Raw genomic sequence first — 26,760 nt, forward strand, 5'->3', positions numbered from 1 at the left:
GCACACACATAAACACACATACGCACATATACATACATACACATAACCAAATAATTCGCAAGCACGAATGCAATGCCGAAAGTATGCAAGACACGTATTCAGACACATATTCGATAATTAATACGCAACGGTTACCGCGTAATACAAAAATAAATTCTTTAGCATACAACTCTTGATTACGACAATGTTTTTGCCCAGCTAATATTCCTTCTTCTTTCTTACCATCTTTGGAATACGAATATTTTTCTCTTCGACGAGATTGAAAAATGAAAGACTTCGGTATACGTCCCGATTATCAAATTCTTATTAATATATGTTATGAACACAACGATCAACATGGACAATATGAATAACGTTGAACCGAATGGATGTTGTAATAAATTTATTGTAGAAAATTATATAAAAATACATAACCCTATCACTGAAATTTATCACATTACCCAATTTTATTACTTATATCTTCTTTTCTTCTATCCATATTATAATAATGTGTAATCATTAATTAAAAAAATTATATATATATATATATATACATATATATTACGTACACATAGAAGGTAGGTCTAATCTTAAGATTAGAAATCAATCGACAAAATTTGAATCCATCTGAATTCCACCCCCGCATTCGTAGAATAACTTTTCGATGCGTTTCACGATGGAAAGTAGAATGCCAATCGATTGCATAAATCTAACTCATAAGATGATATAAGTCGGTATTATTCGCATAGTAAAATTGCAACTCGAATTGATCGTTTGTTTCATCGGTGAAAGTTCAGCAAAGATATCATCTCGAGTTCCGGTTCCTTAACCCTTGGAGGCGTGCGCGACATCGGCCATGTCAAATTGAGTAGACGCTCTCGCTCGTGCAAACATAGGTACTGTTATTGTTAGAAAGCTTCGAGAAACGACGCTATAGGTTCAATCAACGGGACCCGATTCGAAAGGTTACACGATCGTCTTTCGTCGTTCGCTAATAAAAATCCTTGACGAAAGTGAAAAAGAAAGAGAAAAAGAAAAAGAAGGAGAAAAAGAAAGAAAGAAAGAGATAAAAAAGAAAGAGATAAAAACGGAATAAACGCTTTCCGTATGGCGTGCGTAATTTGCAAATGACGCAATTCTTGAGAGTTCTTATCGTACGATCTGTCTGTTTGATTGATTAATGACAATTTTGCAAGGTCCGTTCCGAAAAAAAAAAGAGGTAAAAAAAGAATATATTCGTCGATACTCGTCTCTATCTGTCGTTTAACTTTCTAATGTACAAAATAAGACGAAGAAGAAAGTAGAAAATATGTCAGTTTTTTAATTCTAATTTATCTATTTACATAGACACGTAGATTTTGTTTTAAATCGCAATTTTAATTCGAGATATTTGTTCTTTTTATGGTTACATATTAAACTTCGTTCGGTAAGTTAGAAAACGTACGAGTAGTGGGATAGTAGACGTAGACGTTTTTAATCAGCCAAACCGTAGAAAGTAGAGCGCACGTAGGACGACGCATTCTGAATGGATCATAAATCTTATCGATTTAAATATTCTCTCGTGACTTCCACGAGACTTCCTAGATTACTATTCGAATTCATTAGGAAGAAATAAAATCGCATAATTTCTTATGTTGCGTTTTTTAAGCAAGGTCGTGTGACAAAAGACCGACGACATTTCTCCTGGGATGCAACATTTATTCTCAAACGCACTTTGATATACTTAACGACAGTTAATTACATCGGTTTGCTATTAAGTAGATATATAAGTGTTTCATATATATGTGCGTGTCTGTGTGTGTCTGTGTGTGTACATACGTATAATATATATATATATATGTATGTATTCTATATAATATATATATATATATTGTATAGTATCGCATAGACGTACAAATAAATATTTACAACAAATTGAACCAGAGTAGTCCATGTTCGAGGTCGGAAGTCTAGAAGAATGGAGGGAATAAAAAAAACGTGGAGAAGAAGTAAGAAAAATAGAAAGATAGAAAGAAAAAGAAAGAGAAAGAGGAAACGGAAAAACGAAGATAAGTGCGGCGAGACGGCGGCGTCGCGTGGACGGATTAAACTCATCATCGGGCTAAAAAGATCGTCGTTTTATCTCGATCGTAATAATATTTAAAAAGGAGCTGGTGAGATCACACTGGCGTTATAGATCGTCGTGTTACAGATTGTTCTCGTCGTCTTTCGAGGGATGTGCTGCTATCCACTCGAGTGCTTTCTGTATCAAAGCCGGAACTTCCGGTGGTACCGGAAGGTGTGCACCAACTGGTTGGAATCCATTCTCATCTGCTGTGTAAGTCAAAGATATTTGTTGGCCATCGTCGCTCGGATAACTGAATGCACCTTGTGCCTCCATAGCTTCGTTCTCCGAGCCAGCGTTCTTCAGTTGTCCTTGTTCCTCGGCCTTAATACCATTTCCACTTTCATAGCTCCATTTGTACGATCCATCCGGATTTGGACCCTCCTGACTTTGGCTGACGATTGGTATTGGTTCATCCGCTGGAGCTGGAGCCGATGCAGCGTATGCTGCCAGCGTGACGATAATTACCTGTTTGACGTGAAAATAAATCAAAGAGATAAGTATGGATGGTCTTTCATATTTTCGTTATGTTCGATAAAATTTTTACGATCTTATACTCTATATCGTTGACGTTTAATCGAATAATTTCATTCGCAAGTATTGATTGAAATTTAATTTTTAGTGAAAAGAAAGTTCATATAATTATGCAAAAAAATACGCGATACAAACGGGCGATCTTCAATAACGTTATTTCAAGGGTCATTCAAAAGTCTGACGAGCTCTGCTCACAGTGGTTAAACCGTTTTGAGTCAGCCGCGGCAGTAGTAGTAAATCCGAGCGAGTTATTAGGTCAGACCATATTTCATACACGCGCCGCGCTTAACTATCCTTTCGCCTATGTATGTACGAATTAAACGTTGCGTGTAACCGCTCCAACCACCATCCGTTTTGACATCAGATGTACTTACGCGAACAATGTTTCAATATGTACTTCCTGTATTTCGAAACGAATCTAGTTCTAAATTTATAACACATTTGTAAAATACACGCACGCACACACACACGCACACACACATATATATATATATATATATATATATATATATTTAATCGATTTAAAAACAAAATAAAGAAGAAAATAAAGAAGAGGTAAAAATCCTAACGATACCTACATTAATTAGACGATAAAAAAAGAAAATTATATAATAAAAAATCCTTGAAAGTATCAAGATCCGAAACGTTGGAAAATTCGTTCGTCATCGAGACGACCCACTTACCCCACCACACGATCACCACCCTCGGATACTAAAGTATAAAACCAAATACCGGGAAATAATATCACTGAGAGAACTATTTGATAAATGCACAAAATACGTATATCACGACACCGTTAAATAAACCCGAAGCACCATCGATCGGATCGATGGAAGATCCTTGCAAGCACACCCTACCCCTGTTATCTCTCTTTCTCGCTGCTCGATTCACCCGACATTCTCTCCAATCTATTACTTCCGATTAAAAGTCTTTTGCGACTCGGAACTTATAAACGCTTACCAATGACGTATACATGCTGCAGCAGTAATCGCTGATGGGCAAGTGTTTATCAAGCCCCGCAGCGCTCGGTGTATATATACCCCTGGAGGCATCACCAATACACCACCGTTTCCGCGGTAACGATGGCCACCATGTTACTAGGAGATACACATGGGACATGCTAAGAGCGAGACAGAGAGAGAGAGAGAGAGAGAGAGAAAAAGAGATAGAGAGAGACGAAGAAAGAGAGATTCGAGGAGGTAAGGGGAAAAGATGGACACCACGAACGAGGGTTACACACGGATCCTCGTTTAACGTTCTTGGCGCCTGATGCATGCGTGCTTGTGGATCTTCGTTCCTTCTCTTACACCTGCATTTTCATACATCCATCTGCATCCATGCATCTCTTTTTTTAACACGTGTGTCTACCATCGTTTCGTCTTTGTCGTCGTTGTCGTCGATACGTTGAACATTAACCAAGATGGTGGAAGAAGATGAAAGAGGAGGAGGTGGAAGAAGAGGAGGAAGAAGGAGAGGAGGAGGAGGGGGAGGAGGAGGAGGGGGAGGACAACGACACACCGTATATCACTAAGACTACCATCGTCAGGGATCACTATGTCGCACTCTGTGCTAAATGTCATCGGGTCCCAGTTAAAGGATGCTTACTCAATTGTCATAATTTCTTTACCGACTTTTCTCTCTTTACCACCTCTCCTCTCACTTTCTTTTTTTTTTTTTTCTTTCCCTTTTATTTTTTCTTTTCTCCTCGCAATTTGTATCGCCGCTAATTCGTATCATCGAATAAGGTATTTCTAAATTTGCTAAAAAACGATGGGTACCTATACGATTACATCTAAAATTTGAACTATTTTATATATATTCCTGCTTCTTTTTTGGTTTGATTTATTTCAATTCATTACGATGCGTGTATGAACGTCTATGATCAATGGAACCATTCAAATGTCCTTCTCATAAAATCTTTTATGATATTTCACCGACAGGATTTTCATTTAATTATATTCAAACGATTGTAACGCCTAAACGTCCTTATTCGGTGATAATCGTAAGCTAAACGGGACGGAACAGGACTTTGCTTAGCTGCCACCAGTTTGTTTTTCATGCATGAATAATCAACGTATTAAAGGCCGTCTTTTTACTAGCCGATACTACGCCATAATCGCCGCAATGAGTCTCGTATTAGCCGTAATTGCTGATAATATTCGTTTCTATCCACGCGTTGTATCTCTACGCGGATAGAACAATTTATGGGCGCGTTACTTTTGATTTTTATTAAGATTCCACAGTTAATCGGTGCCATTAGATTGTAGATTGGATTTTAACCTAAGACGGTACCTACTTAAAATTCAATGTGAAAGTCTACATTTTTTCTATTTCTTTTTCTTTCCCTTTTCTTTTTCTATCGTTTTCTTTTTTTGCGTCATCCGTTTTTACTTTATGCAATGAGCATGTTTTAATCGCCGTTGACACGTTAGACCGACCTTGTTGTTAAGTAGATACGGTGCTTTCATCTTATAATTAGCGATCAATGCGGACCCGTTGGAATGTCAGAGATCTTTGATAAGATACTGATTATTCATATATTCACGTTCTTTTTTATTTCTAAAACAAACAAGATACTCCTTATGCGTTACGAATGTTTCATATTAATCTCATATTTTTCTCTTCTCTTTTACTTTTTTTGTTCATTGTTTGTTTATTTCCTTTTCTATTTTTATGTAAATATCGTAGAGTTTACTTCGAGGTAAAAAGAATATCTTTAATTTCCTTAATACATCGATTATGATCACGATTAAAAACGTACGATGGTTACATAAATATTTAACAATCGTACGATAAACTAAATTATTGAACGGTGAATGATGTATCGGCAAGCGTTAGTTTTCGTGTTATTTTCTGGAAAATACAAGAAGTACATCGAATGGTAATAAATTGTATTCTCGAAGGAATGTCAGTTCCTCTCGGTTAGAAGGCAAACGGTTGAAGTTCCCGCGTGATTCACGAACACGTGCGTCATCGATAAGTTTGAAAAATTTTCTTCTGCGATGACATTTGACTTGGAATAAAATACCTATCGCGATATATTGTATATTATTAAATATCGATTTTCTAAACCCTGACGGAAACCAAAAAGGAAAAAGAAAAGAACAAAAAAGTGAAAAGAAAATATTTTACACGCGATACAAATTCGAGTTAATTATCTCAACAAAGTATATGGAGACGAGGAAAGTTAACGCGAATAATATATGTTTGGTCTTTTAATTAGCTGATTTACGTAATACGGGCAATGCACACAAAGGATGTGCGAATAAATATCACATGTGAAAGTACCTAACGAGGTAACGTCCTCAACTGTGTCATTGCATGCTAATCCGAGGAACTTACCAAGTGGATCTCTAACTATTAAGGAATCATAACGAATTACTCGACGAGTTCAATTCTTGCTGTATCATAGTGCACGAGTAAAGAGAAGTTATAGGAGGTAGGTGTAGTTAGCCTAACCCAGCAGACGTGACCAATTATACGATCGCTGACATATACATAATAATTTTTCATCTTTGATAATCGATATTTATCCTTATTCATTTTAGCGAATTTATATAACCAACTGACGCGAAAATGTGACGGATTAATACTCAAGATAGTAACGTATCATTAATACGTAATCTTTCTTCATAATTAACGAAAATATAAATGTTTTCATGAATTAATGACCAATCGAAAAATCATGGTGGAAGCATTTCTTTGGTAATCTTGATATGTTCTTGACTCGCTATCGTGCATCCGTTATGCCGTAACTGACTTCGTCGGGTAAGATTAATGCACGGACACCAGACCTTAGCGAGATCTGAATTCACTGCTTATAAGGTTCGCCATGTGGAATACCAAACCACAGGATGCGCACGTACGAATGCAGGTCGTCGTCACAAGAGTTCAACGACGTGAACGTCTTCGACAAAATCTTCAATTTTTGACCGATCTCTCTCTCTCTCTCTCTCTCTCTCTCTCTCTCTCTTTTTCTCTTTCTACTCGTTCTCAGAAGCGAGAAAATATATTACATCCTTTCGATGATGATCGATGGATCCTACGTTAGGAGACTACTTTCGTTCCTTTTGATTGGTTAAACCGAAAAACGAAAAAGAAGAAGAGGAACAAGACATTGCGAATCCTTTGATTATTTACCGTATCGATCGCGTTCGACTGAATTAAAGTTAAAAAAAAAAAAAAAAAAAAAAAAAAAAGAAAAAACGAATTATTGAAGATCCTCGATTTTTGCGCAATTTCATAAAGGAAAAGATATATAAAAAGCAATAAAGACTCTACCATCCGTTTAAAACTCACTTACACGAAAAGGTTATATGCGCAAGGTATAGGTATAATACTTCAACGATGGCCACTGATGCAATCCTTTAAGTATTATCTTCTCTCTTTCTCTTTTTCTCTTCGTAGAATAGGTAATATCTATAGAATGATCAAATATAATTGCGTCACTATATTGGCTTTAAGCGCTTACCATATATCTACATTATATGTATATAGATATTGTGTACTTTGTTGGGTACGTTCAACTGGACCTACCAATTACGCAGTTCACTACCTTTATCCGAACTGTACGAACGTTTTAAGACACTTCGCACAAAGATTGATAATAAGATTTTTATTAGCTAAGGAAAGAAATAAAAAAAAAAAAAAGGAAGCAAAGAGGAAAAAGAGAAATACAATTGTACGAAATAGAATAGTTTCTAATCATTCGGACGTTATATTGCAATCTTTTTAGTCCGCTAATGGTTCTCTCTTAACGACCTCTCGACCTTAATGCAACTTCCTTGGAATCTTTTACGGATACACACGCGTCTCTCTCTCTCTCTCTCTCTCTCTCTCTCTCTTCTTTTGTATCATTTACGTGTGTAAATACACTAAGTCAAGAAAAAGATAAGATAAAGATTGAGATTCGTTAAAATAAAATAAAAGAATCATTAAAATGTAAAAAAAAAAGTCATTAAAATGAGAGATAAGATAGCGTTCGTATCATCGATCGATTAGAAATGAAAAATTATCGATTATGATACTTTACGATCGACGAAATTCATCTAGCGTCCATTGACTCATTCGACTTATCTCGATTGGCCCATACTCCTATTCATCCTCTAACGCTTTTCTTCTTAAATGCATACATAAATACATACAAACATACACACATACATATATATAATATATATGTATACATGAATGCATGAACACGTAGATAAACGGGACTCTTTCATTCAAGTACGCATTCTTGCGAACGAAGGATTCGTGTAAGCGCGCATCCGCGTCTAACCTTTCCTTTTCGACACGGCCTTAGGAACTGCCGATGTACAAGGTATCTCTGTTGCTGCAACAGTCTCTGTATATAGCCACGCATATATATATATACATATATGTCTTTAATCGTTAAACCTACCGCTTTACCGTTGATATTTCGAACCTAATGTATGCCAGCCAACTTAGAAGTTGCACCGTCTAACTTCTATCGATCGAAGAAATGAAAATGTTTCTTCCTGAATGCCTTTTAAAACGCGCCATATTTTCTACGATCGAACGAACTAACAACGAATTGTCCTCGTCGAATTCATCCTCATCGAATCAATGAAATTATGCAAGATGTAATATATAATCGTAAATGAAAGAACGATAAGATGAAAAAAAAAAAGAAAGAAAGAAAGAAAAAATAAAAAAGAAGGTCGAACACGTATAATTCGTACGTTATTCTGAAAAAAAAAAAAAAAATGTATCATAAATATCATAGACCTTGGCTGAGATTTGGAAGACATTGCTAATATAACGGATAATAGATTCCTCTCTCGTTTATTATTACGCAGTACCACGAAGCTATAATACGTATACGTGTATGTACATATCCATTTATGTATGTCTCAAGAATCCGTAGGAGAGAAAAGATTCCGAAGGCTTCGTGATTCTCATCGGCGAAAGAAAGAAAGAAAGAAAGAAAGAAAGAAAGAAAGAAAGAAAGAAAAAAAGAAACACCGGAAACGTTCTGATCCTCGAGGCCGCCGAAGATCCGTTGAGAAATTTTTAAAGAATGTCGTCGTTTAACGATCTCCATACTCTTTTTTCTATCTTAGAAAAGGATGAATGAAAACCTTGAAGAGAGAGAGAGAAAGAGAGAGAGAGAATACGAACGAGAATTTTTAAAGGAATATTTTAATCGTAAGAAAACGAAGCACCTGCGTACCGTAAGATGAAAGTAAAATTGAATTCGGCATACGTTGCGTCTTCTCGCCTGCGGGTAGGCGCTCTCTTAGAATGTTTGCCGTACATATGTACTTATATGTCAAGGTCGTCTTCTACCAGCACCTTCTTTTACTACTTCTTCTTATTCTTATTCTTATTTTTATTCTTATTTTTATTCTTATTCTTATTCTTATTCTTATTCTTATTCTTATTCTTATTTTTATTTTGTTACATATCTTTCATCGGTTTATGATTTATTTGCAGTAAATATGCATGGCCATTTCCATTCTAAGACGTTAATACCGTTATATTTATTTTTAGTCTAGACTAGACTTCTCGTTTGCACGTACACGAGAAAAAAAGAGAAGGAGAAGATACTCGTAGGAACGGCGAGTATATGACATTTCATCCTCTTCGATACTTTCACTCTTTTCTCTTCATTTAAACGAATCCCCTTTTAATAATTATCGTAATTTTTTTTTTTTTTTTTTTTTTTACGAAAGAAAACAAGAGAGCTAGCGTTAATATATCCTTTGAAATCTTTTCTTTTTGATATACGAAGGACGTCTTATCACGAAACGAGAAGGAGAACACGTTCGAACTCCCTCCTGGGAGTTATCGATCGGATCAACGTCCTTTCGAACACGAACAAGTACCTTATAAACTTTTAGAAGAACGTACATATCTTCCTACCAGACGAGAACGAGAACGAGAACGAGAGAGAAAAGGAGAGAAAGAAAGAACGAGAAAGAAAAAAGAAAATGAAAAGAGAGAATCAAGAAGAAGGAAGGAGGAGGAAGGAGAAAAGAAAAATAAAAAGAGAAAGAAAAAGAAAGACATTTAACCACTCTTGACATACATACGGAGGCGTATCACAAAGCAGTAACATCGATGCTGTTTCGCTTCTCCTGGGCGTCGTATTATTTATTGCATCGTACCGTTATGTTCGTGAGCATCATGTTATGCCATTGGCTCTCGAAATAGAGAAAGAAAAAGAGAAAGAGAAAGAGAAAGAGAGAAAGAATTGAAGAGATTGAATAAACGAGCGAAAATATAACTCGATAGATGGAAGGATAGAGATAAACGGAGAGAGAGAGAGAGAGAGAGAGAGAGAGAGAGAGAGAGAAAGAGTATATGTGTGCATAGGCGTCGTGACAAGGAAGAATCATCGAGTATAGAGGTCATAGACAAGAAAAACGGAGTAAAGAGGACTTTCTCCTTTTGCAACGGTTGAATAGTATCGGAATAAAAGCGAAATACCAGAGAATGGAATAGCGTAACGAATAGCAGGCGAAGATAGCTGCAATTAGATGCAATCCTTCGCTAGCTCCTTGTCCTATTCGATCCCCAGCCCATTCAAGATAGCATTCGACCTTTGATACTCTGCAAACAATGATCGCGACCTCCGGCACGCGATACTTTAACAAAAAGTATACGATCGAATCGATGATTACATCTATTCTCCTTCTCTCCCCCCCCTCTCTCTCTCTCTCTCTCTTTGCCTCTCTCTTCTTGCTTAGCCTATATATACAAAGGACGAAAACAAAAACAGAAGCAAAGCATGAAATTACGTAGGAATATCTTTCTTTTTCTTATTTTTCTCTCTTTCTCTCTCTGTATTTTTCTACAAGCACACATTTTATCTTTATAATTTATGTAATCATATTAAAGCAAAGTACGAGTAGTCACATCGTGACCTATTAATCTATTAAGAGGAATGTTTAATTCGTCCACGAGGAGACTTTCCAAAAATTTCGCCAATTACTGAAATGTCTCTTTCGAAAGAGAGAAGAAAAAAGAAACAAATATAAACTGTTAATATATAATTCGATATCGTTCAATTCGAACTGTGATTACGAACGATTCCGAATTCGAATTGAAAGCTAGTGACACTGATAAAAAGTATGGATTTTCTTCTCGTACGTACGTATCAATAAGAAACGAGAGATTACGTGGGTACGAAACTAAGGTCGTTTCTTCGTTGAGAAGACGCTTCTCGAATTAACGGTACGTGATCTACGATCGGGTTACGAAGACGTTTCTCGTTAGAATGCTTCTCGACGAAGGAGTAAAAGAAGAACAAGTAGAGGTAACAAAAAGGGAGATCGAAAAGATCACTTTGTGTTTTTCTTGCCATCTGTGATCAGTGTTTCGTTAAAAAAAAAAAAAGAAAAAGAAAAAGAACCTATCTATTTTTCTTTTTCCATTCGGTAAAAATCAAAATAAATTTACGAAACAGTCCATCACCTCTTAAACTCGCCGAAGAAGATCCTCGAGTTTAACAGAAATCCGTGATATAATCCTTTCTGACCGTCGGTAATACTTTAAACATGGAAAACACATCGTAAGAATACATTAATTTCAAGGTTTACTCGTCGAATGCTTTATAATAGCTCTTCCGACCATCGTTTAATTACTCATCTCCCGTATCGTTTTGTATCTCTTCGAATAAGATACCTATCGCGTACAGAACCGCGTAAGATCGCTTTGTTAAATTATCCTAGATCTTCTTTGTCTCCATTATACGTTGTTCGATCGTTTAGAAATCGTCGATCCATTGTATGTACTTACTTAAATATTTATTTCGCATATAATAATAATACAGGCAATTACACGTAGTTAATAATAACGCATTTAGTCGAAGATTCTCTCTCCGACAATCCTATCCTCTTATGTAGATAAAAATATGATTGGTTATTAAAACGTTCATATATTATATCTACGAGTATGAAATATAGCAATTAATCGAGATGATAATATCTCTCTATACATATATATGTATATATGAAAATATTAATAATCTACTCGTTCGTACGCTATGCCTTCAGAAATGTGTGTATCTTTGACATATACAAATTTCCAATAATGGATAGAAAATTCAATTTTTATTTATAAATTAGAATGATACCTGACGTAGATCGAAGGTGAATCATTTTCTTACTGGCAAATTGGCCGTCGGTAGATACATACATACATACATACATACATACATACATATATATATTAGAAATATATAGCTATATACACATACCTCTATGAATACATACACAACGTCCGCCTCCGCGAAACACGCGACAGCTTTGCCTTTTTGTCCTCGAGTTTTGCCTACACGAAACGCTTCGTGTTTAAGATAATTAAAGTAACTTATCGCACGTATATCTCTCTTCTCTCTTCTCTCTTCTCTCTTATCTTTATACTTCGTTGACTTGGTACACGCTACATTAATCTCTCGAACAACTCCGAAGAATTTTGGTTCTACCATTCGACTCGATCTTTCTGGAAATAAGAAGACGTTCGATCGTGTACGATGTCGTAACGAAAAACGATTTTGTTGTAGATATACGTCTAAGGATAATGGATAAATAAATCGGCGATAAGATTTTCGAAGCTTCGTCGTATTTATTATGTCACTGTATATTTCCGTCGTATCAAACGTTTAATATAAACGTTTCTATATAAGCTATGACGTTCTGTACTCTAATTAAAGTATTCTTAATGAATTCCTCGTCGAAACGAAACTAACTATATTTCTTTCATTTACATGATATAATAAACGCGTGAGATAACTCAAAAGTAACAACGTCGAGCTAGTGTAGTAGTAGTATTAATGGCGGTGGTTGTAGTAGTACTAATAATAATACGACCGTAGTACTTGGAAGTCTTCGACTTTATGTATATACAGGTTACATCCAAAGAACGTTGTTTTGATCTCGAAGAAAAACATATTTTAAAGATCGTGCTGTATTGTCTTGGAACTTGGAAAACAAATCAACGTCTCGAGATAATATTATAGCGGAATACGTACTACGAGAGAGAGAGAAAGAGAGAGAGAGAGAGAGAGAGAGAGAGAGAAAGAGAGAGAGAGAGAGAGAGAGAGAGAGAGAGAGAGAGAGAGAGAGAATGAATTTCAATGAAATAATTTACACTATTGTAAATCCGGACGAACACTCTCGTCTTGTGGTATCCTTTATAACGATATATAAAAAGAATAAAATAAAAAAGAAAAAGAAGAAAAACTCTTCATTGTTTATCTTCAAACTAATCCATAGTTCGTTGTCTCCGTTATATGAAAGCATCGTTCTTTGTTCGTTCGTTCTTTCGTTCTTCGAACAATAAACGAAGCGATGATACAAGAAAAAAAAAAGGATGTCGATCACTGTTCGATTAGTTATTCGTCCGAGATATCTTTCTTATTTTGTTGCAAAGGGAATAAAATCATTCACTTCCTCTGTTTGTCTTCCTCGGGATGAGCGGCAATGTAATCGAGAGCTCTCAAGATGGCTTCCGGTACAGGTGGTGGAGTTGGCAGATGTTCTCCTTGAGGTTGGAATCCGTTTTCATCGGCGACGTAGTTTAATGAAATTGGAGTACCATCGGGACTTGGATAATTGAATGATCCTTGCACGTAAAGGGCATATTCGCTTTCGGAATCCTTTTGCGAGCTCTTCCTTGGCTCGCCTTGTTCGTTAACGCGGATACCATTTCCGGTCTCAAAGCTGTAAGAGTACGAGCCGTCTGGTTCAGGCCCGTTTGAATTGTGATAGAGAATCGGTACTACTTCATCTTCTTTCAACGGAACGCCTGCGGCTAGCGCGACGAGGATCGCACAAACGGTGACTTGCTGAAATTATATTTGCTGATAATGACAGATAATGAAATTTTCAATCGACTATTGTAGTCTATAAATACATACGACTATAAATACGACAACGATCGATAATCTTAAAGGGAAACGCTTAGGATAACGCGTTTTCCATTGAATCGATTTATATAAAAACTTACTGGTAATGTTATTTTAACAATCCATTGATTATATCGTAATTAATTATACCGTAATTAATTTGTTATTCTCGAGTGTCATTAAAAAAAAAAAAAAAAAAAAGAAAAGAAAGAAAAAAAAACTAATCGTCGTTGAAACAGTTAAATACATTGTAAAATGTTGAATTAATACATATCACGACATGAGATATCACTGAAAAAAATGAAAGAAAAAAAGAAAAAAAATTGTCTTATTACTTTCTTTACTTACAATCGCAAATCTCTTCGCGAACAATCCAATTTTTGAACTTACCAAAGCGTGCATGTTGACTACGGTTGTTGTCTTGTTATACTATCGTCTGCGAAGACGCGCTTTTATACTATATGCCTGCCGAAACCTCGCAGGATCCGAGGACCTCTCCCTCTCATTGATAGATTTCTGCCTGATGATTTGACAGTGGCCAATGTTACGACATTTTCGACGAAATCTATGAAGAGGGGCGACCGTGGCGTCGACCAACCGCGATATACCAGGTCTTCTTTTCTCTTATTGGTGTAACCTTTCGTCTTTTACAATTCATTTATTTAAATTAATATTAATACATTTAATTCAACAAAATTGTAATCGTTTAACACGTTCGTTCGTTTACAAATGCGTGTACGTTTTTGCTCGTTATCTTTTTATACGTATTTTATATATATATATATATATATATATATATATATATATATGTAAAAGAAAAAAGAGAAAAAGATACGATAAATAAAATAATTAAATGTTATTATTAGATATCGATCGTCCCATCCTATCGATTGGACAATAAATTTTTTTAATATAAATACAAATAAATAGCCTCGAATTAAACGTACATAAATCACGTAGAGGAGTCATCGAGAAACGAGTACTTATACGTAGACGTTGATATAAGTATAGGTAAGTTAACACAAACGTGTTGTCTTTAATGCATACGTTGACCCGACGATCATCTCTTTACGCGAATTTTTCTTACTTTACATACGTTATAAATTCAACCGTGTAACAAATTTGTGTGAAACCTTGACGGAGTTTCCGACGAACGCCGAATATCAAGTTTTATTTATCTCGAACGTCTATCTTGGCTATATATTTCGTCTAGTGTTCATAAAAGTACGAAATTAGCGGAGATTTTGATCGCGTAAAAAGGAAAAAGAAGAAGAAAAAAAAAATAATTAGACAGTTAAGAAAAAAGAAGAAGAACGAACGTGCGCGTAAAAAAAGAAAAAAAAAAGAAAAAAAATAAAAATAAAGACATTACTCCGACGATTCAAATAATTTCACATTAATTTGTAATGTAAAAAAAGGAAAGAAATAAGAAAAAAAAAAAGAAAAAAAAAAGAAAAAGAAGACAAAACGAGGATTGACGACGGGTCACAACATAGAATTCTTTTTCGTTCTTTCTTTCATTTTTTTTTATCTAGAAAATTACAAATCCGACCGAGAGATCTTTGTCTATGCAAACACTATTATCGCACGGAGATTTATAAATAAAACGCTTTAAGAGATTCGAACGTGTGCGAAATAAACGAGACTCGTTGTGTAATGACTGATAATCAAAAAATATCTATGTCTATAGAATCTACGACGCGTTATATCACGTTCATCTAACGGGAACGACGTTAACGCTTCTTTTTTATATTTTTTATTATTTTTTTGCTAAACATTTTCCTTTCCGTTTTTTTTCCTTCTTCTTCTTCTTCCCACCCGTAATAATAATTACACGTCCGACGTCTAAAGAAAGAGAATCATTAGGTTCGAAGAAGAATAACGTAAGAATAAAAAGAACGAAAAGGACTCTGTGTCATGTCGTTGAAGTGTCCTTTTAACCTGAAGCCACTCAATTTCTTCTATTAACGGTACACGAGAATAAGGAAAGTCTTTGACGAAAGCGAAGTATCGCCGACGCACGAAGTCGAAACGAAAGTTAAGCTTGCTCTTCTCGCGAAACAATATTTCAGTTGCAACGTTCGCTTCGTGCCTCTTCCTTCGAGGCATCGCCTTGATTAATGAAGTTGGGCTCTCTTCTCTGTGCGAAGAAATGACTTGCTTCGACGTACCACGAATTCTCTTCTTGCCTCGACAAAAGGGTTTTCCATAATGGTGAATAAATAATTCCCTTTGAATGTATATATCTACGCGCCGTGACATTCAAGAAAGGAGACATCCAAGTGAAATATCTTATCGAATTGGAAAGGGGAAAAAAAAGAACAACAAAAAATAAACAAACAAAGAGAAAAGAGAAATTACAAGAAAATAAAAAGAAAAAAAGAAAAATGAAAGATATTCATCGCCAAAGCTCAAAGTTCAACCATCTTTTAAAATCCTCCGATGAAAAATTTCCTCGCTCGAGATAAATCGTCCTATTGATCTGTCGTAAGAAATCTCATGGAAGATTTTTTTTGAAAATTACGAAAATATAGTTAATGCATTTCCTAGAAACGCATTCGTCCGTCATCTATCTGTTAACTCGCGTGAACTCTAGTAATATCTAGCATTACCACCGGTAAGGTAGATCCTAGAATTTCATGAAATAGATTATCTAGTTGTTATCGAGATAAAAGTTAGAAAATTCATAGGTATACCTACGGAGCAGAATACTCGATATCCGAACGCCCGAAATTTCATTGAAATGACATATTACGTCAAGAACTAAGATAAATTTTAATCTTATCGCGATCTTCTATGTGAGTCCGATCTAAGCTATATTAATACGTTAAAAGTGGATTTTGTCGAAGAAGAAAAGTAATAAAAAATAAGTTCCTTCGAATGATATAACTACAAATCATAAATTTCTTTCGAAATAATTTTCCTTCCATATATATATATATATATATATATATATATATATATACACACACGCACAAAAATAGAAAAATCGACGGTTCTTCTCAATTAACATGTCGTTACATAAAGTTTTAACACCAACGGTTGAACGTTCCTAGACATTGAGTAAAAGTGATGGAGAAGTGCAATAGATCGCGCCACGTTAGAACATAATTGCAATAGAAATTAGATGCTGCGTTATTATCTTTTAATCTAGACAAGCTACCTCGTCAAAATTCACGCATGAAGCACGAAAGTGTCTAAAACAAATATTTCGTTGAAATTATTCATCGAAGAGATAAATCATAAACATTAATGATCGTCATTTAGCAAAATCATTGGAAGAAAAAAAAAAAAGAAGAAAATAAGTAAATAACGTAGTAAAGAACAAATACAACGACGAAAACTATCCATAGCTTCTCCACAAAATAGAAGTGATGAATTGTCATAAGCTGTCGTATGAGAATCTTTAATCACCGACTGCGTAACACTCGTTGAAGCAACTTAAGTGAGTTCGACTCATCTGCCTCGTGAAAGTAAAAATGCCGCGTATTCAGGTTAGCCGGACGACCTCCGTTGTAAAAATTATGGTGCTGCTTATACCATTCGAAGGAGGGACCTACTTTAACAGGGAGACTCTCCTTGCCTCCTACTTGCCTTTCGTTCGAAATTGTCGATGCTGGTGATCTCGCTTGGTACCATCCGCAATACAAAAAGGAATTACACGGAGTCGGTGGTCCATGTGTCAAGTGCATCGTCTTGTCTACAATCCCTTTAAAGGGGAAGATAAAAAGTACCGCGTAACTGGCATCGTAAATTTGTGAGGATAACGAGCCAGCCATCTTGAAAGAATCTCGAGCGTCCGCCATTTTTTTTGATATTTCTTTTTTCTCTTGTTTCTTATTTCTTATATTCTTCATCGTAGAAACATCATATTTAAAGTTCACCGAAAGTTTCTTTATCAGTTTATTATCCTTACACTTTCACGGCTACAAATTAACCGACGAATTATCTTGACACAATTATTACGAGACGAACCCAATTGGGTATCTTCTTCGTTCGATAATTCTTCGGTTATGTCCGTCGCAAACGATTATTGCGTCAGGGAGATAGCCAAGGGCTGTGACGACACGTTAATACGAGACGAATCGATCTTCCTCGGCGTTTCGTTCGATAATTGTTTTTTATCTCGTTTTTTTATCTCGTTAAATCAAGTCGAAATCTTCGGACAAAAAAGGAACCTTCGTCTAAAATTATTTGCAATTGTAAAGGGCTACGATGGCGAACGATTACTAACTATGAATGACGTTAAATATTATTTATGATGTTCTCTTTTCGAAAGAAATCTGTCTGACCCTGTACAATAATTTATAAATTATCAATACGAACGATACTAACACGCGTTTTATATTGCGAAATAGTCAAAGCGTGGACTTGATTTAGTAAGGACGTTCCAACGGAGTTAGATATACATTGATATACATTATGCAAATTTTGACCTTAGAACGTAAATAATAGTTCATTTTCATTTCCATTTATGGCATTTTATCTTTTTTATGTATCTTTGCATTATGTTATCATGTATCTTTAATTATCTTCCTGTCCAAAATTTCAAAGTACAAGAATCTTAAATTATACGTTATAAATTAATTATTATGTAAAATATTACTATTTCGCACGCGCTCTTAGAAAAGACAAAAAATGACGAAAGAAGAAAAAAAAGTAACTTAACCGACTTTTTCTTTTATTTTTTTCGATCCACCGGCAGCCATCGACGGTTCTTACAAGTTGTGCAAATTACCCCGATCAATTGTTTCGACATAAATTCTCAATGAGTAAATTCATTTTCTTTTTTTGCGAATTCAGTATCCCAAGCGTGGTAAAATCGAATCGATTGCAAATACGACAATTAACGTTCAAATATACGTCTATATATAAAATTGAAGCGCGTGTTAAATGTTCTAACGATCGTAGAAAAAACTTTCTTTCGATGTATTCATTCTATACTAATTTGAGAAAGAGAGAAAGAGAGACGCATGTATTTACATAGTAATATACATATATATATTATAATTAATTATGTTATATATATTTAAAAAATTTCTCTAGCGTAATATCTGTGTGTGTGTGTATACATTTTTCTTCGTAGAAATCATTTCGATCGGTTATATGTATCTCTGATAAAACGATGAATAAATGAACGATTAAAAAGAAAAGGATATATGCGATATCGATAATAGATTAAAAATGATTACCGAATATCCTTTAAATCCTTTCGGCTTGTGTTAACTCGAAGACGAGGTGTTTTCACGCATAAAGCTTGAAGGCTATGCGCCGTAGCCCGAAGCAGTGTTACTCAAATCGAAAGTCTTCGCTAAATAATCTTCTTAAATTCCACCGACGAGATACCAGCCGTACTAAAGACTCCTTCGAAAATGTGATAAGCCATGGACGAGCTATGTAATTTTTTTTCTCGAGGATTCTTCATTCTCAGTTCGTGTTTATCCTACTTAGTATAACGGAATCGGGAGATCAACGATAACGTTATATTTTATCATGGGAACGTTTATTAACGACGACTATTTTAATCTTTTTTGCAAAATAGAAAACAGCTGTTCTTTCATCGTTTATATCAAGTTTCAAGAATAATGAAAGGAAAAAAGAAAGAAGATATTTATAAAATTTTTAATCGAAGAAAGAAGAAATGAAGATCCAAAAAAAAAAGTAAATGGTTATATAATAACCTCGTTATAATAAGTTATAATGTAAATTTATAAGCGACTCGTTCGAGTGACGTATTTTTATTACTATATATTCTTATGTAAACTGCAATAAAAGGAAGGGGGAGAAAAAAGAAAGGAAAAAAAAGCCCAAGCCAAGCTATATGAGCGCAATATTAACATATTATAAATATGTATTTACAGGTCGACATTCGAAAAGTTCCCTTTTAGTTTTTTAAATATCTTCATCGTCATCTTACTCGCGGTAGTTGAACGTGTTTATTTCGCGTTTAAGCCATCTTACATGATATCATCGGCTTTTAATAGAAATCATTCTTTTTGATTATCCCATTCGTACGGAAAGAAAAAGAGAGAAAAGATAAAAATAAAAGGTAAAATAAAAAAGAAAATAAAAAACAAAAAAAAAGGACAAAAGATATTTTCTTATGCATCTGCACACAGTTATTATCGTCGTGCGTTTAGCGCTTAGAGAATCCAAACACGACGTACGCATTTAATTTAGCAAGCAATCGTCGTCCTCGTTTGATGTCTTCCATTCTTACGTCTCTCGATCATGCTAATTCGTAATGATGTCATTCTTTCAAGATAATCGATGCTTACGTTCTTATCTATTAAAAAAATAATAATAATTATTATAATTATAATAATAATAATAAAATGAAAAAAAATTAAAGCAACGAAGCTATCGAATGCATTACCCACTTAACTCGAACAATTCCGTCGTAATTCGTCGTAGATTATAACGAATTCAATGAATGAATGAATAAATAAATAAATAAATTTCGTTCGCACAAAATTCCATTCAAGTAAACGATTACCAATACGATGTCCTTCCTTCTCGCAAGCAAGTGTGAAATCCTAGAGTTGATTTTCGAGTTTTCTCGAATCGTTCGCCACTATTCGGCAACAGTCGCCAATTTTTGGTGGCACGTTTGACAGTATGGTGGGAGGAAGGGTTTGGTTCAGAGAGGGGATTCAAATTATGATATTAGTATTTCGTATAAGTTTTATAGAAGATTTTTTGCTATGCTCGATTCGTATATAAAGCGGACGATTTCGCCGAAATGACAACTCAGAACAGTTCGAAGCTTCTTCGAGAGATCTTCAAAGCCAAAAATTAATCAAAATTAATTTCAACATGAGCCGATTGGTGAGTTCGATGAGGTGACAGTGAAAACGAACGTACTCGATCGCGGTTTTGTTAAAAAAAAAGAAAAAGGAGAAGAAGAAAATCTATATTGTTATCGCGAAAATAAATATATATATATTTTTTTTTGTCTAAAAATAGCTAACCTGGATTTATATATCTAATCTCGGCGTAAAAGAAAAAAAGAAAGAAAAAAGAAAACAGAAAAAGACGCATGATTAGCCGTGATCATTTACGGTCGTTAGCAATCGTTGGCTGCATCCTTCAAACGTGGCTTAGAAAACGTTACAAAATCTTGGATTTTTTCTTTTTTTTTTCGCAATAACATCTCGAGCTTCTCCTTGTCGTTCTCTTGTCGAGATAAAATACGAAGAAGAGAAACCGATGATCTTCATTAATATTCATAACTCATGGACGCGTACGAATGTTCCTTTTAATTTTTATACGCAACTTGTCCGATGATGTTTTCGTATGGGAATTGACATTTACGAGCTAAGTAGAGTGTATCGTGAAAGGAGATAGAAAAAAGAGAACGCCTAAGATGAAGAGACAAAAAAGAAAATATAAAATAAATAAATGAATTCGTTGAAAAATAAATGTCGCGAATTTCTCTTCGATCGAAACTAATTTCAAAGTGAAATGTTTTCAGGCAATCGTTTTGTTCGCTCTCGTCTCGGTGGCTTTTACCGCCCCAGTCGACGAGAAGGAACTGATCCGGATCGTGAAACAGAGGGTGGCTGAACCAGCGCCAGATGGTAGCTACAGCTACGAATACGAGACGGCAAATGGCATTCAAGCTGCGGAACAAGCGCAGGTTAATGTCCAGGGTGACGTTCTTCTCAAACAGGTCACCGGTTCTTTCACCTATACTTCCCCCGATGGCACACCGGTCCATGTAACTTATACTGCCGATGCCAACGGATTCCATCCTGAGGGTGAACACTTACCAGTACCACCAGAAGTACCAACTCATGTCCAGAGGGCTCTTGAATACATCGCTGCTCATCCTCAAGAAAATAATACCGACAATTAATAACATTGTCCAATGGATCTTTCTTCTTCTTCTTCTTCTTTTTCTTCTTCTTTTTCTTCTTCTTTTTCTTCTTCGTCGAAAGAAATAGAAGAATCTTTTTCTTCTTCTCTCACGTCTTCGTCTTCTTTTTCTCCTTCTTTTCTTCTGTTGTTCTTTCTCTACTCTTCCTTTTTAATATCTTTGCCCAACTCCTATTCAACTTCTACGAGTACTTTACTACAAAGAACACAGGATACCTTATTTGGAACCTTCCTTAAAGAGAGTAGAAGAATCAATGTCTTCGAACTCGATCCTTTTTACGTAGTAATAACTAGCCATTTATTATTGTAAACAATCTCGAGATGTATCTACGTCGTGCCTAGGAATAGGGCAAAGTATGTTACTGTAAATAAACTCGTTTTTGTACACGCAGCTTCGACTAAGTTTTTCATCGTAAACTACCTTCTCTTAGAGTATCCTTGGATTTCTTAACGACGCTACATCGAGCCAAAGTTCGTGTTTGTCACGAACGTTAAAACTTTACCATTTATGATCAAATTAACTAACTCGGTCTATGACGAATAATTTCGATTCGCTAATTCGTTTATCTATTATCTTATATATATATATATATATATATATATATATATATAGCTATATAAAAAAGATACTCCGACGATAAATAAAGAGATTCTATGAATCATTAATTAAATCTAGTTGAGTCTGAGTATATTTAGCGAGGTGTATCGATCGAACGGTGTTTTTAATGCTAAAACATCGAAACATTATCGTTCGACGAAACGTGCGAATGAAAATGATCGAAACCGCTATTGAATTAGCATAATCTTTCTGCCTTTCTCGTGAAAGGCAAAACTCAATTATCGATTAACAAACGAGAAACTAAAACACATTTCACGTTATACGATATTCATTTAAAAAGTCACTCGTCGCGTGACTCTTTGAATTAACAGTAAAATTTTCCATAACATTTTTACGCTCACTCCGAGCAAAAAAAAAAATTCAACGAGTATAATCGCGCGTTAGATATTCGAAAGAACATTATAAATAAGAATGGGAATTACAAAATGAGGGTACTTATATCTACGTAAAATTGTAAAAAGTTTTCAAATATCGTCGTCCTATATCTTAGAATGAACATAAATTTAATGATTAAAATCTACGACATTTATGAAATTGCATCGATTTCCTCCAGTTAATCATTTATACTTGATTGAATAAAAAAAGAAAAGTCCTTTATTTTTCCTCCGTCTCGGTTGCAAAGCTTCTAATGAGATCACAAATGACTATCATTCTCCTTAAATTTCTGTATAAAATTTCATTTTTTATATCTCTTTTATAACGCATCGACATATATATATATATATACTCTTTTTTGTATAAAAAATAAAAAAACCATAAAAATTTATTTAACATTACATTACGCGAATTCACGATCGGACGGATCTCTACGCTAACTTAAGCAATACTATGTTCAGAATCGTTTATTCGATAGCACTCTGTTAGGACGATTAATGTTAGAATTGATAACAGCATTTTGACTGTAAGAGAGTTGTTGCTTCGGCTGTTGCTGTTGGTGGGGTTGAGGCAGATCCGGTTGTTCACTGGTCGAGGGTTGTTTGGCAATCCATTCGAGAGCTCGTTGAATCGCTGGTGGAATTGGTGGTGGAGTTGGGATATGAGTACCCGACACTTGAGTGCCAAATTCATCGGCAGTCCAGCTCATAGCAATCGGTGTTCCATCGGGTGCATTGTACTGAACCGAACCCTGAATCAGCTGAGTCTCGTCTGGTGTGCCGGCATACTTCCTACTACCACTTTCTTTCTGAAGAATTCCACCCTCGGTCTCGTATGCAAACGAGTAATGACCTCGTGTATCACCAAGGTCACGAGATTCGCTCACTACTTTTTCGGGTTCTCGAAAGTATTCTTGACCGTGGGCAAGGCCAACGATCGCGATCATTAACTGGAAAAATAAAACAAACAAAAAATCGTATGAGACTATTAGATTTGTATATTCGAGGACGATACATTTAGATTAATTTAATTCAACGATCTAATCGTGATATGTAGAATAAAACTATTCGTTACAAAATACCTTTCGTTCGTATGTATATATATATATATATATATATATATATATATATATATATATATATATAAAATCGAAATCATGTATTCTATTTAAGAGGTTATCGTGTCCGCGATAAATACATTAAAGCCGTGCGTTTACGAGTATATTAAATCTTAATTTATTGACTCGGCAAACGTAAAAGTCTATCGGCGATACGTCGAAAGAATAATTGCGAAGAGCTTTCGCTCGTATCTGACACTATACGATGTCTCTATCGACTGAACGTTCTATTCAAAGTTCTCATTAATCGAAACGATATTGTCGATAGCGTTCGCTTTGATTCTTACTTAAAGGTTGAAACGATTTGAGATTGAAGTCAATGAGCATGGCTCGATAATAGTATGTATAAATAAGTATGTATGTACATAATACGCACTTATGTACATATTTCAGACATATGTATGTATATACGGATTAGACCCAGTAGAAAATCGAAAGCGAGTATACAGACATCTACACGTGTGTGTGTATATATATATATATATATATATATATACACATATACACAAACATATACACGCTCTTCGTAATGTTCCGTAAATCCTCTTACGTACCTTTCCCCGGCGAAAGGTCAGGGCAAAATGAATGTGTTAGTGGGTAGGTCACAATACCCATTACGAATCCCAACTAGTAAAAGGTAACCGAAGATAACCGAGCGTTAATATTTGCGCGTTACACGTGCATTGTCTTTTTAAATGCCTCGGTACTTTAAACGTCACATGGAATGCTTCAACCACATCCCACATAACGCCTCTCAAGACTACGTCGAGAAAGCTTATGTCCTTTGTCATTCAATTTTTTTTTTGCAGGCAATAAACAAGTGATTGTTATTATCATAGAATATTATCCTCGATTCGTAGTGTTATCTATTAATCTATCGATCGATGAAATGCGTTTGCCAATTAATTTTCGTTTGATCTTCTATTCATTTTTATTCGAAAAATTCGTGAAGAAGAAATATCTTTGTATTTCCTTTTGATATTACAAGATCGTATCAAATGGATCATCACAGAAGCGAATAACGTCGATTATGCAACGATCGTAAATATTATTTACGCTTTCGAGATGTCCACAGACCGTATATAAACGCGATTTATTGATTTTGTCGATAAATACGAGTTGAACCATCTCTACTAACGCGACTTTTTTGTCATTATTAATTTCATCGATATTTTTATCAAATAAATCATTATAAATCGCCGAACTAGTCTTTATCTATAATTTATTGATTTATCTATATCAATGATAAGATTATTAGAGCGAATAATTGTTTAACGCGTTGTACGTCATTGAATATATTTAAAACATTCGTAAAGTTCGATCGTAGATCTCTCAAAGACTGTAACATAATAAAAATAAAGAAGAAGGAAAAGAAAAACAAAAAAACACGTAAAAAAAGAACAAAAACAAAAACCAAAAAGTAGATGAAAACGAGAATGATATCGACGGTCAGCGTGTTAATCGGATCTATAAATATAGAGAAAAAAATATGTAGCAAATGAAAAAGGAAAAAAGAAAAGAAAAAGGAAATAAAAAAAAAAAAAAACGATGAAGATGATGATGAGGATTTGAAGAATAGACGAAGAAGAATTCACTCACCAAGGCGCGCATGCTGGCCGGCACGACGACTGTTTCGTTTGTGTAATACGAGAATGGTAAGATGGCCTGGTCACGAGAAAGTGAGATGCCTCGGGTGGTAAAGGTAAAGGATATTGAACAGGTAAGAGAAGAAGTCCAACCAAGCAGCGTCACATATAGATCGTTGTTCCTCTCCCGATGGTTGCCGGCGTGAAGTTCGCGAGCAACTCTTGGACTGTTGGGGGCAGAGCCGACCTTTATACCGGCGGGAGGCAACACATGCCGAGATCGTGCATTTACATAACCCGGGAAAGTTTATTTCGGCAGACGCCAACGCTTCTCCTCCCTCGAGAAGGTACGAACGCATCGTAAAGAAAAGAAAAAAAAAAAAGAAACCCTTTCTTCGTATCCACCTCTTCCCTCTTTCCCCCACTTTTCCTACACTCTATTATTTTCGAGTGAAAAAAAAAATCGGAAAAAGAAAACAAACATCGAATTTCTACGAAATAATCGAGGGATTATTAAATCAAAGGGAGAAAGGATTCGAATCTGCGAAAGATTTAATTCAATGAAAAAAGAAAGATACGGGATAATTTGGAGAAACTACAAGGATACTTTCGTCACATTTCCATGCGAAAGATTTTTCTCTGGAACTTCCGTTCGAATCTCCTTAAAGACGAGAACCACGTGTTTGGACTTTTCGTGATTACTTAACACAAGCCAACGATCGATCCTCTTACTTACGCAAGAACCCACGATGATTACTCTCGAGTGAACGCGAAATCATCTTCATCATTTTTTTTTTCTTTCTTTCTTTCTTTCTTTCTTTCTTTCTTTCTTTCTTTCTTTCTTTCTTCCTTTCTTTTCTTCGTTCTTTCTTGTTTTTCATTTTTTTTCTTTCTTCCTTTCTTTCTTGTTTCTTATTTTTCAACATAGCTCACTTACCTTTCCCAGAGAGACGATCCGCACGGTAGATCGACGAACTCGCTTCTGAGTTTTTGACCGAGACGTCTTGCCTTTTCAAAGTAAATTTACTCGTTTAACGATGTCTCAAGAACGTGTCAAGTATTCTTAGTTTTCTTACATAACTATTGATTCTCGGATTTTAGCCAAAAATTTGATTCATAATATCGTTTGATGAAGAATAATCGATGATCGAAACTATCAAAGATCGTTTAATATGAGTTGTCGGTTATTGTTTATCCGAATAATCTACGACTGGATAAATCGTAAATTTCTTCGAGTATTTTTTTTTTTTACAAGTGTGTTATGTGTATTAACATCTCGATTCGTAAACTAGTAAACAGAGAAATTTCATTATACGATCTATCTAATTTATGTTTATATCTATCAAAAAAGATTACGACAATTTTGAATTATGCGTAACGTCGTAAGATTTCCGAGTATATACCTGTACATATATATATATATATATATATATATATATATATGTACATGTATATACATACACGTATTCGACTTTTAATGTAAACGACTTTTTATTTTTTATTTATTTTTTTTTTCGAAATATCGACCGATCTAAGCTTTCGAAAATTTCGTTACTATTTCGCTCTTTCGTAATCTCACGGATTTACATATAAATTATTTCTAGAGCGACGAAATCGTGAACTTTGAAAATAAATCATTCGAAAATAAATTGTGTTTTGTAACTGTCACGAAAATATACGAAACGATTGATACTG

The 26,760-nt window shown here is 35.0% G+C and overlaps 4 protein-coding genes and 1 long non-coding RNA gene across 5 annotated transcripts; 1 reads left to right on the forward strand and 4 right to left on the reverse strand.

Annotated features, from left to right (window-relative positions):
- Positions 1–1,656: 1,656 nt before the first annotated feature.
- LOC122632384 (endocuticle structural glycoprotein SgAbd-4-like) lies at positions 1,657–3,751 on the reverse strand. Its single transcript, XM_043819093.1, has 2 exons — positions 3,578–3,751; positions 1,657–2,551 (listed from the first exon to the last, which is right to left on the reverse strand). The coding sequence occupies exons 1-2, from the start codon at positions 3,734–3,736 to the stop codon at positions 2,165–2,167; spliced, it is 546 nt and encodes a 181-aa protein (XP_043675028.1). The 5' UTR covers positions 3,737–3,751; the 3' UTR covers positions 1,657–2,164.
- Positions 3,752–12,740: 8,989 nt separating this feature from the next.
- LOC122632370 (endocuticle structural glycoprotein SgAbd-2-like) lies at positions 12,741–13,987 on the reverse strand. Its single transcript, XM_043819080.1, has 2 exons — positions 13,881–13,987; positions 12,741–13,430 (listed from the first exon to the last, which is right to left on the reverse strand). The coding sequence occupies exons 1-2, from the start codon at positions 13,890–13,892 to the stop codon at positions 13,029–13,031; spliced, it is 414 nt and encodes a 137-aa protein (XP_043675015.1). The 5' UTR covers positions 13,893–13,987; the 3' UTR covers positions 12,741–13,028.
- Positions 13,988–19,310: 5,323 nt separating this feature from the next.
- Positions 19,311–20,119, reverse strand: LOC122632372. The gene is made up of 2 exons (XR_006327860.1): positions 19,867–20,119; positions 19,311–19,776 (listed from the first exon to the last, which is right to left on the reverse strand). It is a non-coding gene; the product is annotated as an uncharacterized LOC122632372 (long non-coding RNA).
- Positions 20,120–20,249: 130 nt separating this feature from the next.
- LOC122632371 (endocuticle structural glycoprotein SgAbd-8-like) lies at positions 20,250–21,759 on the forward strand. Its single transcript, XM_043819081.1, has 2 exons — positions 20,250–20,318; positions 20,965–21,759. The coding sequence occupies exons 1-2, from the start codon at positions 20,307–20,309 to the stop codon at positions 21,346–21,348; spliced, it is 396 nt and encodes a 131-aa protein (XP_043675016.1). The 5' UTR covers positions 20,250–20,306; the 3' UTR covers positions 21,349–21,759.
- A 799-nt stretch (positions 21,760–22,558) lies between these two features.
- Positions 22,559–25,303, reverse strand: LOC122632374 (endocuticle structural glycoprotein SgAbd-4-like). The gene is made up of 2 exons (XM_043819082.1): positions 25,079–25,303; positions 22,559–23,311 (listed from the first exon to the last, which is right to left on the reverse strand). The coding sequence occupies exons 1-2, from the start codon at positions 25,088–25,090 to the stop codon at positions 22,820–22,822; spliced, it is 504 nt and encodes a 167-aa protein (XP_043675017.1). The 5' UTR covers positions 25,091–25,303; the 3' UTR covers positions 22,559–22,819.
- Positions 25,304–26,760: the final 1,457 nt, after the last annotated feature.

This window comes from Vespula pensylvanica, chromosome 10 (assembly GCF_014466175.1).
Source record: "Vespula pensylvanica isolate Volc-1 chromosome 10, ASM1446617v1, whole genome shotgun sequence".
Taxonomy (NCBI): Eukaryota; Metazoa; Arthropoda; class Insecta; order Hymenoptera; family Vespidae; genus Vespula; species Vespula pensylvanica.